The 19,657-nt window shown below is 40.1% G+C and overlaps 1 protein-coding gene across 4 annotated transcripts in view; it reads right to left on the bottom strand.

Moving 5' to 3' along the window:
• esyt2b (extended synaptotagmin-like protein 2b) overlaps positions 1-15,910 on the bottom strand; it is a 93,933-nt gene extending 78,023 nt beyond the window's left edge. For 3 of the 4 annotated variants that reach the window (XM_061965799.1, XM_061965800.1, XM_061965801.1), the window contains exons 1-2: positions 15,186-15,910; positions 3,697-3,738 (exon numbers count right to left, since the gene is read on the bottom strand). In XM_061965799.1, the coding sequence (XP_061821783.1) occupies positions 3,697-3,738; positions 15,186-15,593 (450 nt within the window). In that variant the 5' untranslated portion in view covers positions 15,594-15,910. The remainder of the gene's footprint in view (positions 1-3,696; positions 3,739-15,185) is intronic. The other variant, XM_061965803.1, reaches the window with a different exon arrangement.
• Positions 15,911-19,657: the final 3,747 nt, after the last annotated feature.

Genomic DNA, 19,657 nt, shown 5'->3' with positions numbered 1-19,657 from the left:
GAACAAAAGACAGCTACCATGACCACCCCCAAACTGTGAACCATCACTGTAGACACTTTTCAGCTTTGATCACTAAAGACACTTTAACTGCTGCTGTGACCAAATGTCACCTCCATATTTATACTGTTGACTGTCAATCAGAATGTGCAATAATGTTATGTTACTTACTGTGCCTTGTATATACATTGTTCATTTTTATTTTTATTTTAGCTAAGTACCGTGTGACTTGTTGAAGGGTGGACTAGCAAAGTAAGATTTTCATTGTACGGCAAACTGTCTGTTTAACTGTGCATATGACAATAAACAATCTTGAATCTTATTACCATTACTAATAGTAGTATTAGTACCTCCGCCATGAGGTTATGTATTCACCAGGGTTTGTTAGTGTGGAGGGAGATGTGACCAGCGCGCTTGCAGGAGCAAAGGTCACCGCCGCTGTCCATGGTGCTGAGGACGAGCACCGTCGGGTAGGGGCGGGGCATGTGCTGACGGCGAGACACAGCTGGCAGGTGATTAGATTTCACAGGTGGTACGTGTTAATCTAATCATCTGTTGTCTTTAACAGTTAGCGGCCGGGAGGAGGAGGAGTAGTGGAGAGACTGCAAAGTCTGGAAAAAACAATTCTGTCTGAAGAGCGTGAAAACAATCATTAAAACGTTTGTCAACTCTGCACAACTGGCATCTGCGTATGTATCAGCGGGACCGCAGGTACGCGACATCTACAGTTAGTTACTTAGTTGGCAACATAACTCAAAAAGTTAAGGGCAGAATTTGAAGAAACAATTAGGAAATGCCAACAATAGGATAAGTGATTACCGTATTTTCCGCACCATAAGGCGCCCTGGGTTATAAGCTGCGCCTTCAATGAACGGCATATTTCAAAACTTTGTCCACCTATAAGCCGCCCCGTGTTGTAAGCCGCATCTAACTGCGCTAAAGGAATGTCAAAAAAACAGTCAGATAGGTCAGTCAAACTTTAATAATATATTAAAAACCAGCGTGATGTGGGCGCGCATGGAGTCGTATATCAACATGGACGGAGCTGCGTGAAAAAAGCCACCCGGCCTCTTCGCGTAAACTTACCTTAACCACTCGCTCATCTTTTCTTCATCCATCCATCCCTTCGAGTTAGCTTTTATGATGACGCCGGCTGGAAAGGTCTCTTTTGGCAAGGTCTTCCTTTTGAATATCACCATGGGTGGAAGTTTCTGGCCATTAGCATGGCAAGCTAGAACCACAGTGAAGGATGACTTCTCATTCCCTGTGGTGCGAATATTCACCGTACGTGCTCCCGTTGTATCCACAGTGCGGTTCACAGGAATATCAAAAGTCAGTGGAACCTCGTCCATGTTGATAATGTTCTCTGGCCGGATCTTTTTTTCAGCTATCTTGTTTTTACAATATGCACGGAAAGTAGCCAGCTTTTCTTGAAAGTCTTTAGGCAGTTGCTGTGAAATAGTAGTCCGTGTGCGGATGGAGAGATTGCGTCTTTTCATGAACCGGAAACCTCGCTTTGTAGGAGCCATTTTGTGGTCTTTACACACAAAGGAAATGAAACGTAATATCCGCACGCTTCTTCTTCTTCTACGCGGGCGGGTGGTTGCTTACAGTAGAAGAAGAAGCGCTTCCTGTTCTATGGGGGCGGGTGCTTACCTTGGCGGTTGCTTGCGTAGAAGAAGAAGCACTTCCTCTTCTACGGGGAAAAAAGATGGCGGCTGTTTACCGTAGTTGCGAGACCGAAACTTTATGAAAATGAATCTTAATATTAATCCATATATAAAGCGCACCGGGTTATAAGCCGCACTGTCAGCTTTTGAGTAAATTTGTGGTTTTTAGGTGCGGCTAATAGTGCGGAAAATACGGTAGATCCAGATCATTACTTCTACATTATCTTACATTTCTGTTACAAGGCTGAACTTCTCTGTCTGTGTATGCCTGTGGCCCCGCCTACACCCACAGAGACAAAGAGAGTGGATGTCTAACAAACGCTATAGAACAAACGCACCCAGGTGATCGGTACAAAGACTGAACCCTCTCGTAGCCTGGTTGGACACGACAGACGATCAAAAACACACTCCATCCATCTATTTTCTACCGCTTGTCTCTCTCAGGGGTGGCGGGGGTGCTGGAGCCTATCCCAACTGCACTTGGGCGGAAGGCATAGTACACCCTGGACAAGTCGTCACCTCATCGCAGGGCCTTCGAACTTGGCAATTTTATTTATTCTTCGATTCGCTGGGGTTTGTTTGTCTGTCTGTCTGTTGGTTAGCAACATAGCTCAAAAAGTTATGGGCGGATTTTGATTCAACTTTAAGGAAATGTCGCAAATGGATGAAGAACAGATGATTAGATTTAGGGGGGGATCCGCATCACCGTCAGGATTCAGAATTATTTTTCAGGAATTCTCTACTATTAGGAGATAAGGCCCGGTGGCAGTCTGCACTCTCAAAGTGCCTCTCTAATTATTAGAGTTATTATTATTAGTAGTAGTAGTAGACGTATTTTATCATCATCATTAATTATTAGCAGCAGTAGCAGCAGTATTCTAATTATTGCTATTAATAGTATTAATGCGGTACTAGTAGTCCTATTATCACCATTCTTATTCATCGATTAAATTCAATAATCCAATTAGAAAGTTGCTTTGATTAATCGTTTAATGAAAGTAACTAATAAAAACGTATAAAATCCAGAGCGCACGGAGTGCCCTGACATTTAAATACGTGGGCATAGTTTCTGAATGGCTGCTGCAGTCGAGCGCACATGAGAGCGGTGGTGTGTGGGTGCAGTGATCTGTGCGCACAGGGGAGAGGTTTTTCATTGAAAATTGTAATAATGCACACATGTTAAAAGTGCAATTTCAACATTGATATTGTGCATTTATTTTAAAAAAAGGATAAAGATTACAGTTGTTGTTTATTTCAACTATTTTCCCTAAAATACACATTGAGGCTAGAAAGTGTGTTTTATTCGATTATTCAAAAGATTACTAAAACAATCAATAGCTGTAGCTCTAATGATCTTATTATCATTATTCCTATTATGTTAGTGATAATAATATTAATTATTGTATATTAGCTAATAAAAAATAATGATAGGATTTTTACTCCTGGAGATGTGCTTCTCACAAAAACTCACAATTCGATTCAAATCCGATCCTTGGGGGGACAACTCGATTTAGAATTGTCAATTGAACACAATTTTTGATGCAAACCGGTTCTTGCAATATATTATTTGGTATAGAAATCATAAAATATTATCTAAACCGGTTACAAGTATATAAAAAAAAAGTTCTCCTGGCTGTTGATTTGGCCTAAATATATATTTTTAAATTGAGTCTTCAAATATTTTTTTTATTTTTTATAAATTTTTAAAAGTTATTTGGAATAACTAAGAATGGCAATTCAGATGTGAATCAATGTTTTCATCACCCCAAATTATGGTCATGATTAACTGTATTATTATTATAGTCATTATTATCAGTATTATTATTAGTGATGATTATTATAGTAATCAAAATAATAATTCTATAATCATTCTAAACAAGAGACGTTTGTTGATAAATATTTAAGAAGGTTTCCTGTACAGTCAGCTTATTTCAGAGTGCTGCAGAAGCACGTCCCAGCAAGTTGGGAGACATCCATAGCGAGGGGCTTCACTCGAGCAAATAATGTGAAAAGCCTCTAGCTGCTTTACCTTGTTTAGCCACTCCACACGCTCCACGTCTGGGAAGTGGACCTACAGGGAGACAAAAGACTTAAAGTCACAATGGCTCCGTCATACCATGAAGATGAAACTAGTAATCTACAGTATACATTTCACATTTACATCATTCCTTTTCAACTGGCAGCCCGCAGGCCACATCCGACCCACCAAAGCTTTTCATTTGGCCTGCCAAACATCAACCAAAAAGGCTTGATGAAACCATTAAAACGAGGGTTGATCATGTATGCAGTACTCCTGCCACCCCGAAGGGGACAACAGTGTCACATATGTGTCACAATGAAGCAGCAGTGGGGTGAGTAAAAGAAGACTCATTAAGACCCTGACAAAAAAATCTAATAAAATTGCAATAAACAGACTTTTAACGACTGGACAACAAAGTATGAATGTTCTGCCCCGAGCAAGTGCTCGAGTCATTGTTTCCTGTCGGACATTTTAAGCGACGGACAAGCAGCAACAATGGTAGAAATCCCAGCTTCATCACGAAACTTGGTCAAACATTTGTAAACCGATATAATCTGTGCATACATATATTTACACTCCTTTGTATTGAAATTGCTGACTTTTTGATGTATTTTGTATTTGTGGTCGTATTGTTTTTTTGTCTGAGCGTAACTGCCGATCAAACCTCGTTTAATACATGCAGCGCTAAATTTGACAGGTAGAGGGCGACAACGCTACACCTTAGGTTTATTTGTGATGAGTCACATACATTGCGTGCAATGTTTGGTGTGTGAATGTTATGTAATTTCTATATGTGTAAACATTGGTAGTTTATTGTGTGAACAAATTAACACAATGGACTTTATGTAAAATGCACAACGTACGTTATACTTTTGTTATCGTTATAGTTTCAGTCTTACAAACCTAAATGAAGGAAGAAATGTAAAGAAATAAAACTGAGGAAGGAAAATAATTCAAAAGAAGGAACATCAATCCAACAAAATGTGGAGCTTCTTTTTCTTAATACTGTTAACTAGCTGCACACACACTAAAAAAAGTTGGGTTAAAAAATAACCCAATTTCAACCCAACTGCTGGTTCAGAAAAGGACAAACCCCTCATTTGAGTTATTTTAATAACATTTTGGGTAAATTTGTTCAACCCAACTTTTGCGTTGAATTATTTAACCAAAAAGTTGAGTTATGATGTCTTAATGTTGGGTTATTCCCAACCAAACTATTGGGTTGAATTATTTAACCCAAAAGTTGAGTTATGCCAACTAAATGTTGATTAATTTATAACCCAACTATTGGGTTGAATTTATTTTACACAAAAGCTGAGTTATGCTCACTACAACGTTGGGTTATTCCAGACCCAACTATTGGGTTGCGCAATTTAGCGCTTCTTGACCCAATAGTTGGTTAAAAATTATACATTTTACTGCTGGTTTGTCCTACTCCTTCCCAACAACTGATCAAATATTTTTCTATTCCATTAAAATATACTCAAAAGCAAGATATGAGTGACATTTGTTTTTTTACAAGAATTGCCGTGTATGGTCACGGGGTCACAATTTACTGCGTGGATCGTTTTCCCAGGATGCAGACGGGACTTCGGAGGCAAGGTGCAGGTAAGGAAATTATTTATTGCCCATAAATCATACAGAATACAAACAAAAGAGCACCAGCATGCCGATAGAACAGGAAGTAAACGGAATAGCGAACAAGAAAAGCTTAGCATGTAAACAGGCTGTCGTAACTGTTGCGTCGAAGCAAATAAGAAAGTCAGACTGAGTGTGGCAAAAAGCAGGGAATAGGTAGCTCTCTGATTAGTGCCCAGAAGCAGGTGAGCATCTCGAACAATGTTCCCTCTAATTTTTCATGTGTGTGAGCAAACGCAAAAACTCCCTGAGCATTCAGTGGAGCCCATGTGAGCAACATCAGACGTGCACACTGTGGCTACACCAGCAGCACACCTGTCCCAAACCTGACTAAATAACAAGTTCAATCTCCATCCATCCATCCATTTTCTACCGCTTGTCCCTTTCGGTGTAGCGGGGGGTGATGGAGCCTATCTCAGCTGCATTCGGGCGGAAGGCGGTTTACACCCTGGACAAGTCCCCACCTCATCGCGGGGCCAACACAGATAGACAGACAACATTCTCTTATTATTATAATCAAATGACAGCAGTCATTTCCATGAGGTTATTTTCTAATATAAGTGTTTCGGCCCACTTACAATGACAATAACAAAAAATATTGTTTTTCATGAACTGTGTACTTGTATTGTTTGTCTGGGTGGAGGTCCTGCTTTGGAAATAATTTGTATCCCTTTCCGACATTGCATTTAGTTCCTATTAAAACATTCACATGTTGCACAATGAGATGTAAGCAGGGAATCATGTGTACATTCCTGGAACTTCCTGTTTGTAAAAAATATATTTTTATTAGTATTTATTTAATATACTAACAGCATTTAATGATTCATATTTATAAATTAAGATTCCTAATAAATGGCATTAGAATAAGCACACATTTGATTGGTAAATCATAATGTAACGACCTGGAATTAGACTTTATGTGTGATGTTGGAGATGTCCGACTTTTTGTGTGGCTGTAAACGCATCACTGGCTAAGTGCCATATGTGCATGTGTTGGCGAGAAAGAGCGAGCGGCTGCTGTTGATATAACAAAGTTGGTTTTGGTCTGGTTTGTACTGCAGAAAATGACCAGTTTTGCTAGATATAATTTTTTTTACTTATGTTTTGGTGATGTGTTTATGGCCGACAATAAAGAGTTTTGCTCAGTAAAGTGATCGATGGAATTCATGTCCTCAAAGCGTCTCAACAGACGTTACAATATTTGAACAATGATGACGAAAACTGTTTTCTCTGTCGTGTCCGTGTCGTGTCGAAAATTGTTATGCGCTTATTTTTTTATTTGATTTTGTGCGTGGCATAGATTTGCCGTGCGCAGAGGACGCTTGAGCAGTGCACAATTGCACAGGCGCGCACCTTAGAGGGAACATTGATCCCGAACACTAATCAGATGCAGCTGAAAACAATCTGCAGTCATGGCAACTAAAACACAAACCTAAAGGTGCTCAAAACAGGAACTGAGGGAGTCAAAAACTAAACAGACATGATCCGGGCAGCACATCATGACAATAGTAGTTCTATACGACATGCTCAAATATTTTCATGTACCGTATTTTTCGGACTATAAGTCGCAGTTTTTTTCATAGTTTGGCCGGGCTCCAGAGCGACTTATATATGTTTTTTTCCTTCTTTATTATGCATTTTTGGCAGGTGCGACTTATTCTTCGGTGCGACTTATACTCCGAAAAATACGGTACATAAGATGTGTGATTGTAAATAATGTTAATGAGATTAAACCTTAATACAATTCCCTTCAAGAAAAAAGTACATTTTTAAGAAAAAAAGCCTTTTACCCAAAAATGCGTTACTCATTGAAAAACAACCCAAAAATGGTTCATTTTGAAATCCCAGAAATTGAGTTGAAATAATACCCTTATAACCCAAAAAATGGATTGCTCTTCATAAAAATAACTCCAAAATGTAACCCAACGCTCGCAACTCATAAATTGGGTTATCATAATAACCCAGCATTTTTAGTGTGCACTCTGGAAACGAGTAGCAAGGGCAGAATAATTAATTTATTGACAGTGCAGTGTGAAAGACAAATGTCTTCATTTTGTATTAAGTAAACACAGTCTCTAAAGAAATATAGATAGATAGTACTTTATTGATTCCTTCAGGAGAGTTCCCTCAGGAAAATTTAAATATATAACCAGCAAAGGCATGAAACATCCACATTTTGATGTCCGGCCCCTGAGCCCTTGGGCTCTTGAAACTGCGGCCCTCTTCATTATGTAGTTGAATAGCCCTGCTTTACATAGACAGTACACACAAGAACCGTGTAAAGCTTTCTAATCACGTGTGAATTTGAAGTGAAGTGAAGTGAATTATATTTATATAGCGCTTTTCTCTAGTGTCTCAAAGCGCTTTACATAGTGAAACCCAATATCTAAGTTACATTTAAACCCGTGTGGGTGGCACTGGGAGCAGGTGGGTAAAGTGTCTTGCCCAAGGACACAACGGCAGTGACCAGAATGGCGGAAGCGGGGATCAAACCTGCAACCCTCAAGTTGCTGGCACGGCCACTCTACCTACCGCCCCAACTTGTCCTCCAAAAGACCGCGTTACTGCTCTTAAGACAACAAAGTAAAAGGAAATAAACTATTTTTCGACTTACTTAAACCCAATTGGACACCATGACTCATTAATTTGATAATGAACGGGTAATGATTCCAATGATTGCCACACACACACACACACACACACACTCACTCACTCACTCACTCACTCTCTCTCACACACACACACACGCACACACACACACAGACACACACACACACACACACACACACACACACACACACACACACACACACACACACACACACACACACACACACACTCACAAACCCAAACCCAAGCTTCCTCCAAAAGAAACATGTTGCTCAAGCGGTTTAAGGGTTAAATCAATGCAGCAGCTGCTTGAGTTATGGCATGCAGCAAGGCAGCGACACAGGACGGTGCTATTCCTAACGGTCGCTGCAAAGTGCTTATCCGGCATTTCTGTCATCCTGGGAAGCCGAAGTGACAGGAACATCAAGTTCTACTTAAATGCTCGGGGCTCCCAACATTTTCAGCAAACATCTGACACAGTGACCTCTAACATAAAACAGTAATGGATTGTCTAAGGAGCGGAGCATCTTAATTATTCACCTATCTTTGCAGCGATGATGCACACAAGTCGGGACATGCTTTACGTAAGCAACATACCTGGATGAAACGGTGTTTACCATACATTCATTTATTTGCGGCGGCCTGCCACCAATATATTTGGGCCCCAACATAAAAGCTTTGACTCAATCTTTTCTTTAGCTGGCTTCGTTCCGCTGCATAGTCAGAGGGAATAATTTATAAAAACAATTTGCAAGCGACAGCCAGCAACTACTTTGACAAACAGACAAAGTAATAATCTTGTGTATGAACCAAAACAAAACAACTAAGGTAACAACTGTCACGGCGGGGTTGCAGCATACTGCGCGGTTCGTTCTCCCGGGATGCAAACGGACGACTCCGAACAGGGCTTGCAGGTAGGAACATGACTTAATCTTGATAAATCATCCAACTTACTAAATAACAGGCAAACAACAAAGGCAAGCGTGCCTATCGCACGCGGGAGCTAAGGCAACTTAGCGCAGGAAACATAGAACTATAGACATGGAACCTCACGGAACTGTGGCATGAAATAAACAAGACTTACATAGACAAGGCATGAAGCGAACAATGACGGCAGGCCGACTGACTGGCAAAGGCAGGCTTAAATAATGCCTCTGATTAGAGACAGGTGAGCGTCCCGAACACCAGAGGCAGGAGAAAACAATAAGCAGCCATGGCAACCAAACCAAACTCAGGTGTCACAAACAGGAACTAAAGTAGTCAAAACTAACAGAAAATACAAAAACATGATCCGGACCACGGATCATGACAACAACAACGATGATGTACAATTCAATGGGGGTAACAATGACAACAAACACGCAACTTTAACTGTTATTTACATTTGCCCGCAAGATGTACTGGAAAAAAAGTCTGTTCCTTTTACTGTCAAAAATTGGCAGCGCAGTCGCCAGAATTTTACCATAATATTTAGGGAGGTTTTTACACACTAATTTATAGGGATGTCCGATAATGGCTTTTTGCCGATATCCGTTATTGTCCAACTCTTTAATTACCGATACCGATATCAACCGATATATACAGTCGTGGAATTAACACATTATTATGCCTAATTTGGACAACCAGGTATGGTGAAGATAAGGTACTTTTTAAATTTTTTTATAAAATAAGATAAATAAATTAAAAACATTTTCTTGAATAAAAAATAAAGTAAAACAATATAAAAACAGTTACATAGAAACTAGTAATTAATGAAAATTAGTCAATTTAACTGTTAAGGGTTAGTACTATTAGTGGACCAGCAGCAAACACAATCATGTGTGCTTACGGACTGTATCCCTTGCAGACTGTATTGATATATAATGTAGGAACCAGAATATTAATAACAGAAAGAAACAACCCTTTTGTGTGAATGAGTGTGAATGAGTGTAAATGGGGGGGGGGGGGGGGGGGGGGGGGGGGGGGGGGGGGGGTTGGTGCACTAATTGTAAGTGTATCTTGTGTTTTGTATGTTGATTTAATAAAAAACAACAAAAAAAAACGATACCGATAATAAAAAAAACAATACCGATAATTTCTGATATTACATTTTAACGCATTTATCGGCCGATATTATCGGACATCTCTACTAATTTACTATAAATTAGAAGAACGGTACCGCTAAAATTCTGGCCAGTTTTTTTTACAGTAAAATCTACAGTCATTGTTTTACAGTGGATTACTGTAAACTGAGAAACGGTAAAAAAAACAACAACTGGCAGCTCACTTGCTAAAATTTTAACATTAAAATGTACGGTGGATTTTAAACCGAATTACTGTCAATGGAAAAACGATACCAACTTTATCTTTACAGTAAATTCTGGTACCTGTAAAACCTGACTTTATTTTACAGTGCGCTGTAAAAAAAAACGTGTATATTTTACGGCAGCTGGCAGCTTATATTGCTCAAACTGGCAACTCAATTGCCAGAATTGTATATTGGATCCCATTGGGTTGAGTTTTTTCTTGCCCTGATGTGGGATTTGAGCCAAGGATGTCGTTGTGGCTTGTGCAGCCCTTTGAGACACTTGTGATTAAGGGCTTTATAAATACACTTTGATTGATTGATTGTTTTTATACACCAAAATTACTAAAAAGCGATCATCGGTACCAGTATATTTTTGGGTACAATTCTAGCAAATGAGCTGCCAGGTTTTTATTGTTTTGTTTTGTTTTTACATCAAATCTGTCCTCATTGTTTTTTACAATGTACTTCTGTAAATGGAAAAATTACACTACTTTTGTTTTTGCAGTAAAATTCTGGCAACTGGCTGCAGGTATTATGCTGTAAAATCAACTGAGTTATTTTTTTTTTTTACAGTGCACTGTAAAAAAATTTGACTTTACGGCTTAAGCTTACAACTCGGGTAATCAGAATGTTGCTGAAAAATGTATGGTGTTATTTATAATGATATTACTGTAAATTAAAAATCTGTATAATTCTAGCGACTAAGCTGCCAGTTTTTACCATAAAATCTATGGTAGTTGTTCTTACCGTCCATTCCTGTAAATGTAAAAACAGTATTATTTTTACGGTAAAATACTTGCAACTCAGTCACTAGAATTTTACTGTAAAAACTGACTTTTTTTTTACAGTGAACTGTAAAAAAATCAGTAAATTTTATGGTAAAAACTGGCAACTCAGTCGCCAGAAATTGTACGTTAAAATCTACAGTGGATTTACATAGAATTGCTGAAAATCAAAAATCTTCACCACTGTACGGAAGAGTTTTGGGGACTGAGCTATCATTTTTTCTGTATATTCTACAATTGTTGATTTTAAACACTTACAGTGTATCTTGAGTAATTTTCTCAAAGTATTTTTTGAGCATATTAAACAATACCATGATAGATAGTAATCATGATATTATATTTTCATATTGGTGCATCCCTAATTGGAATGTGCAGGTGTAACTAATACGCTGACGAGTTGGTAGCGGCACATTGATCCTATTCTGCTCTAAGTGTCACATTAAAGTGCTTAATGATTTAGTTTAGTTAGTTAGCAGAGTTAGTGCAGGAACAGCTTCATCAAAAGTCCACCAAGACTGGAGAACTAGTGCGGCTTTAGAGACACAAACAGTGGAAATGTCCATTTGTGAGACAGCCAAAAGGTATAGCCTCCATATTTCAGTGCTCCCAGCCCACCTTGCTCCTCACCACCAGAACATCTGAACCATCACAGCGTCCTCATCCGACTCAGCGGAAAGGATCTTGTAACTTTTACAAGAGGCCTGCACCATCGGTCACAACATTGTGAGCGAGTATGAGGTCACATAAGGACAATGTTTGACTTTGTCCTCCTCTGTTAACACCTGCTTTCAACACTGTCTAGTCCTGGGGTGTCAAACGTACGGGCCGAGGGCCGGATCAGGCCCGCGAACAGGTTTTGTCCGACCCGCGTTATGAGTTCGCTAAGTATAAAAATTAACCTGGAATTTTTGAATGAAAGAAACACCTGTTCCTAATGTGTCCACTGGATGTCGCAAAAGCAATTCTTTGTATCTTTGTAGATGAGATTACATACGTAAAAAAACAAAACAAAAAAAAACACATGATGTTAGTTAGTGCACCAGTCCAGGAAAATGAGCAAACTCCATAAATAACATCCTGTAATTTGATTTTGATATTATTTTTTTATTTTGATAGATTGAAAATTAACACCGATGAGTTGACTGATGAACATTATCACATAATTTATTCAGAAAGTATAAATAACAACAAATAAATATAGAATACTATTAACCGCAACATGTAAGTGTAAAAAAACCACAACAACATTATGATTTGTACATTCTTAAACAAAGAAAACAATCTGAAGTTGTCTTTATTTTTAAGTTATCATGCCGTGATTTTACCAGCCTGGCCCACTTGGGAGTAGATTTTTCTCCATGTGGCCCCCGATCTAAAATGAGTTTGACACCCCTGGTCTAGTCCCATCCCATGCAAAGGTATTGTGAGGCACATGCACTAACCTCTGTTTCACCGTGCTGCCCGGAACACAATGTAAAGTAACCAAATCATTGCGATGTTGTTTAAATGAAACCAGAACTACTTTTTCTTCCTCCTAGGTCAGGGGTGTCAAATGTACGGCCCGAGGGCTGGATCAGGCCCGCGAACAGGTTTTATCCGGCCCGCGGCATGAGTTTGCCAAGTATAAAAATTAACCTGAAATTTTTGTATGAAAGAGACCGCTGTTCTAAATGTGTCCACAGGATGTCGCAATAGCAATTTTTTGTATCTTTATAGATGATGCTACATATGTACAAAATAAATCACATGATGTTAGTACATCCATAGATATCTTAAAAGTAGACGCAGCATCAAGCGTTACTGCGCTGACGAGACGCAGGGCCGCCATCTTGGAGTGGTGACCCGCTCCACTCAGTGCAATTCATTTGCCAGGAGCAATGAACTGTCAGCGCATTTAATTAATCTTACCTCACTGAATACCACTGATTTTCACGCGTTTTTTTGTCGTACGTGTCGCTATGATAAAGGACACATGTTTTGGTGTCTTTTATTATTCATAGTTTGCTTAACAGTAATAGAATATTCTTATATGCTATAAGTGACCAGACGTCCGAGATAAAAACTGGGAATATAATCCCAGAGAAGGGGGAAAAAAACGGTCAGCTATTATTAAGTTGAAGAAACAATATGATTAGATTATATATACATGCGTATATCCTACATAAACAATGTATGAATACATTAGATATCTATATATCTTAGGGACCTATAGACTGTATCTCTGTTGGTGCAGCAGCAGAGAGTTTATTCTGTCTTGACACTTTGTATTGATATTTTGTATTACATTCTTCCCTTAAATGATAATGTTTACAGTGATTGTTTTATATGTATGTCACTTTGGATAAAAGCGTCTGCCAAATACTTAAACATAAACATATATAAACACCTGAAAGTCTTTATATCAGCTAAATACTATTATGGTCATACTCTTGTTTGCTAGCGGCTACGATTTCAGTACTATTGAAGATCTTTGCTCCTTCTCAACTCTGTGGTAATATTCTTTTCACAAAATACAACCAATAGTACGTTAATGTTAAATCTTAATTGTGAAAAACAATCCCCCGATTCCTATTTTCAACAGTCCGCTCATTTGAGTAGGAAAACGCCGAACACCAGCCCGGCATCTTTGTTTTCTACCTGTCAACTGTCAGTTTAGGCTGCTCGCCGGCTCCTCATCACCACTTCAAGATGGTGGCCCAATTTCTCGCGGAACAGCAGCCAATGCTGCGTCTACTTATAAGATGTCTATGAGTCGAGGAAAATTATCAAACTACATAAATAACATCCTGTAATTTGATTTTAATGGATTGAAAATTACCACCAATGAGTTGACTGATGAACATTATCACATAATATGTTCCGAAAATATAAATAACGACAAATAAATGATTAACCGCAACATGTACGTGTAAAAAAAAAAAACTAACAACATTATGATTTGTACATGTGCTTGTTCTATTCTTAAACAAAGAAAACAATCTGAAGTTGTCTTTATTTTTAAGTTATCGTGCCGTGATTTTACCAGTCTGGCCCACTTAGTAGATTTTTCCGATCTAAAATTAGTTTGACACCCCTGGCAGGCTTAAATAACGCCTCTGATTAAAGACAGGTGAGCGTCCCGAACACCAGAGGCAGGTGAAAACAATAAGCAGCCATGGCAACCAAACCAAACTCAGGTGTCACAAACAGGAACTAAAGGAGTCCAAAACTAACAGAAAAAACAAAAACATGATCCGGACCACAGATCATGACAACAACAACAACAACAATGATGTACAATTCAATGTGGGTAACAATGACAACAAACACGCAACTTTTACTGTTATTTACATTTGCCTGCAAGATGTACTGGAAAAAAAGTCTGTTCCTTTTACTGTCAAAAATTGGCAGCGCAGTCGCCAGAATTTTACCATAACATTTAGGGTGGTTTTTACACACTAACTTACTATAAATTAGAAAAATGGTACCGCTAAAATTCTGGCCAGTTTTTTTTTTACAGTAAAACTATAATTCTTTATCTTGATAGATTGAAAATTAACACCAATGAGTTGACTGATGAACATTATCACATAATATAGTCAGAAAATATAAATAACGACAAATAAATGATTATTCGCAACATGTACGTGTAAAAAAACAACAACAATATTATGATTTGTACATGTGCTTATTATATTTTTAAACAAAGAAAACAATCGGAAGTTGTCATTATTTTTAAGTTATCGTGCCGTGATTTTACCAGTCTGGCCCACTAGGGAGTAGATTTTTCCGATCTAAAATGAGTTTGACACCGCTGGTCTAGTCCCATCCCATGCAAGGGTCTTTGGCCAACATAGCGGCCATTTTTGGGTCAAAGAAGAAGACGTTGCATATTGGTGAGGAATCAGGATGCAGATTGTGCACTATAAGCTGATATCGCAATAATAAAAAGGAGTCCTAATGATATCCCAGATTTTAAAAAGTGTCATGGCTATATGATAAAGAAGTGTATTAGTCCTATGTGTTGATAACAAGTCAGAGAGCACCGTCCCAAAAGAATGTGGTGTGCACTTTTCCATTGGTTGTCCCCTGCTGGATTTAGGTGCTCTTTAGTGGACAGCTGCTTCTCCATCACAGCTTTACACCTCCAGTCTTAGCTGGCGTCAAAGTTGAGAAGAAGAAGAAGACAACATGCTCACCCATGGCGGCAGGTCCGAGATGGTCAGACCCGGTGTGAGGCTGCTGTCTTCGCGCTCCAGGAACGTCAAGGCTCGGTTAAGGCGGCTTCTCTTCCCTCCCGCGTTTGTCCTCCAGCAGAAATAAACCACAAGTCCTATCAACATCCAGCTGAAGCTGAAGTCAAAGTATCCCAGCGCGTAAACAGGGAAAATGAGCACAAAGGTCTTGGCGAAGTCGAGCCACGTCTGCGTCAGCTGGCCGGTGGCCGACCCCGGGGTGTCATCGGGCGTGTTCCCCGCAGAGGGGCGCTGGGAGCGGGCGCCGGCCTGGGAGGTGCTCGGTGCGGCGTGGCCGTTCTCTTTATGCGCCGTGGCGCTCGCTGCCGGGGGGTGGGCTCCTCGTACGGCCGTCATGCTGTCTCTGGACATGTCGCCGCTGCGTCTTCACACCGTCCAAAAGCAGGTGAAAGGTGGTGCGGTTGCCATGTGACACACTCGTCTTGTTGCTCCCCCTGCACCCTCCGCCATGATCTCAACACAACTCCTATTATTACCCGCTTCCGCCGAGTCTCCGCCAAAAAGACAACATTCTTCCGACTACGCTGAGCGGCTCTGCCTGCATGTCCTCCTTTGACTGACCGTGGACATTCCTACAGACACTATCTTGATTTCCACGCCATGAGCATCGGGTTGTATGTCCGTGGAAACACCGCCATCTGGCGGCCATCAACCGGAAACACGCCATGTTAGGAAACACACGTATCTGATTAGCAGTGATGCTAATGCAATGTTTTTTAACCTTTTTTGAGCCAAGGCACGTTTATTGCGTTGAAAAAATGCGGAGGCCCACCACTAGCAGAAATCATTAAAAAAACGAAACTCAGATGACAGTAAAAAGTCGTTGTCGCAATTGTTGGATATGACTTTAAACCATAACCAACCATGCATCAATGTAGCTCTTGTCCCAAAGTAGGTGTACTGTCACCACCTGTCACATCAATCAATCAATCAATGTTTATTTATATAGCCCTAAATCAAAAGTGTCTCAAAGGGCTGCACAAGCCACAACGACATCCTCGGTTCAGATCCCACATCAGGGCAAGGAAAAAGTCAACCCTATGGGACAATGAGAAACCTTGGAGAGGACCGCAGATGTGGGGACCGTGGGGACCGTGGGGACCGTGGGGACCCCCCCCCCCCCCCCCCCCCGGTACAATCGACGTCGCGTGGATCTAGCATAATATTGTGAGAGTCCATTCCATAGTGGATCTAACATAATAGTGTGAGAGTCCAGTCCATAGTGGATCTAACATAATAGTGTGAGAGTCCAGTCCATAGTGGATCTAACATAATAGTGAGAGTCCAGTCCATAGTGGATCTAACATAATAGTGTGAGAGTCCAGTCCATAGTCGATCTAACATAATAGTGTGAGAGTCCAGTCCATAGTGGATCTAACATAATAGTGAGAGTCCAGTCCATAGTGGGGCCAGCAGGAGACCATCCCGAGCGGAGACAGGTCAGCAGCGTAGAGATGTCCCCAACCGATGCACAGGCGAGCGGTCCACCCCGGGTCCCGACTCTGGACAGCCAGCACTTCATCCATGGCCACCGGACCCGTGCACCCATCCCCCCACCCCCCACACGAGGGAGAGGGGGGCAGCGCAGAAAAGAGATGGCAGATCAACTGGTCTAAAAAGGGGGTCTATTTAAAGGCTAGAGTATACAAATGAGTTTTAAGATGGGACTTAAATGCTTCTACTGAGGTAGCGTCTCTAACTGTTACCGGGAGGGCATTCCAGAGTACTGGAGCCCGTGTCACACCGGGACTTATTTGGAGTTTTTTGCTGTTTTCCTGTGTGTAGTGTTTTAGTTCTATTTTGGTGGCTTTTTCTCTTTTTTTTTGGTATTTTCCTGTAGCAGTTTCATGTCTTCCATCTACTTTGTTTTAGCAATCAAGAATATTTCAGTTGCTTTTATCCTTCTTTGTGGGGACTTTGTTGATTGTCATGTCATGTTCGGATGTACATTGTGGACGCCTTCTTTGCTCCACAGTAAGTCTTTGCTGTCGTCCAGCATTCTGTTTTTGTTTAGTTTTTATTTATTTTATTTAGCCTTTATTTAACCAGGTGAAATCCCATTGATATCAAAGATCTCTTTTCCAAGGGAGACCTGGCCAAGAGGGCAGCAGCAAGGTTACATTAAAAACAGTAAACAACACATAAAACATCAAATTTACAACATTAAAACTTGCTCACATAACACATGTGCATACAGACAAGGTAGACTGCAAACCTTTCAAAGAAGCTTTAAACTCATCTAAAGTAACAAGGGTTTGAAGTTGAAGATTCGATTGTAGGTTATTCCAAGTCTTCGGTGCTGAAAACCTAAATGCTTTCTTGCCCAGTTCAGTTCTTTACTTTGGGGACGACAAATTGCAGAACATTCATTGAACGAAGATTGTGATTTCCTTGTTTCTTTGTTAAAAGACAAGACAGATAAGATGGAGTGATACCCGGAATGGTTTTGTAGATGAAAACATACCAATGATTGAGGCGTCGAGCACATAAAGATGTCCAGTTAACCATTGAGTATAACACACAATGGTGAGTAAGGGGAGCGCAGTTGGTGATGAATCTCAGTGCACCTTGGTACACACTATCCAGCTTGCGGAGACAACCAGCAGTAGCATTCATGTACAACACAACTCCACTTTGTAGCCAGTTCAGTTTTAGTTTTGTTCTGCATAGCCATCCCTAAGCTTCAATGCCTTTTCTAAGGGGCAGTCACCTTTTGTTTATTTTTGGTTTAAGCATTAGATACCTTTTTATCTGCACTCTGCCTCCCGCTGTTTCCGACATCTACAAAGCAATTAGCTACCGGCTGCCACCTACTGATATGGAAGAGTATTACACGGTTACTTTGCCAAGCTCTAGACAGCACCGACACTCAACAACAACACATAATTTGCAGACTACAATTACTGGTTTCCCACAAAAAAATGTTTAACCCAAATAGGTGAAATTAGATAATCTCCCACGGCACACCAGACTTTATCTCCCGGCACACTAGTGTGCTGCGGCACAGTGGTTGAAAAACACTGTGCTAATGAACACGGACATGGATCGATACTGAAATATCGACACCTCCAAATATCGACACATCCAATACCAAGTTCCTCAAATCTAAATACTCATACTTTTTGATACTTAAGTTATTTGAGTTAATGTATATCATTAACAGGAACACAATGTAAGGTAACTAAATCATTGGGATGTTCTTTCAATGAAACGAGAACTACTTTTTCTTCCTCCTAGGTCAGGGGTGTCAAACGTATGACCCGAGGGCCGGATCAGGCCCGCAAACAGGTTTTATCCGGCCCTCGGCATGAGTTTGCTAAGTATTAAAAATTAACCTGAAATTTTTTAAATAAAATAAACAGCTGTTCTAAATGTGTCCACTGGATGTCGCAATAGCAATTTTTTGTATCTTTTGTATCTACATATATACAAAATAAACCACATGATGTTAGTACATCAGTCAAGGAAAATGATCAAACTACATAAATAACATCCTGTAATTTGATTTTGATATAATTTTTTATCTTGATAGATTGAAAATTAACACCAATGAGTTGACTGATGAACATTATCACCCAATTTGTTCAGAAAATATAAATAACGATAAATAAATGATAAACCGCAACATGTAAGTGTAAAAAAAACAACAACAACATTATGATTTGTACATGTGCTTGTTCTATTTTTAAACAAAGAAAACAATCTGAAGTTGTCTTTATTTTTAAGTTATCGTGCCATGATTTTACCAGTCTGGCCCACTTGGAAGTAGATTTTTCTCCATGTGGCCCCCGATCTAAAATTAGTTTGACACCCCTGGTCTAGGTACGTACGTAATGCGCAACCGCACCTGCACACTGCTGTACTGTGCTCAGTCATTTTTTTGTCATTTATTTATTTAAGAACTGGCAATTAAAGTTAGTCACTCAGTATTACAAAACAGCATGAGTATGTATCATTTTATTGTAGGCTATTTGGAGACACAGAGTTGAATGTAAATAAGATAACGCATTCAGTGCAGAATAAAGCCATCCTTTGTTTCGCCTATTGATTTTATGTCATTTGAAAATCGTTTCTCAAGAGCCGTAACACTCGAAATAACTTACTTCTTACAGTTTGCCAGACACTCTAGGTCAGGGGTGTCAAACGTACGGACAGGTTTTATCCGGCCTGCGTGATGAGTTTGCCAAGTATTAAAATCAGCTCCATTTTTTTTTAACAGAAAGAAACTGCTGTTCTAAATGTGTCCACTGGATGTCCATCCATACATCCATCTTCTTCCGCTTATCCGAGGTCGGGTCGCGGGGGCAGCAGCCTAAGCACGGAAGCCCAGACTTTCCTCTCCCCAGCCACTTCGTCCAGCTCTTCCTGGGGGATCCCGAGGCGTTCCCAGGCCAGCCGGGAGACATAGTCTTCCC

The sequence above is a fragment of the Nerophis lumbriciformis genome, linkage group LG07, assembly GCF_033978685.3.
Source record: "Nerophis lumbriciformis linkage group LG07, RoL_Nlum_v2.1, whole genome shotgun sequence".
NCBI classification, from domain to species: domain Eukaryota; kingdom Metazoa; phylum Chordata; class Actinopteri; order Syngnathiformes; family Syngnathidae; genus Nerophis; species Nerophis lumbriciformis.
This window is presented reverse-complemented; position numbering and strand designations above follow the sequence as displayed.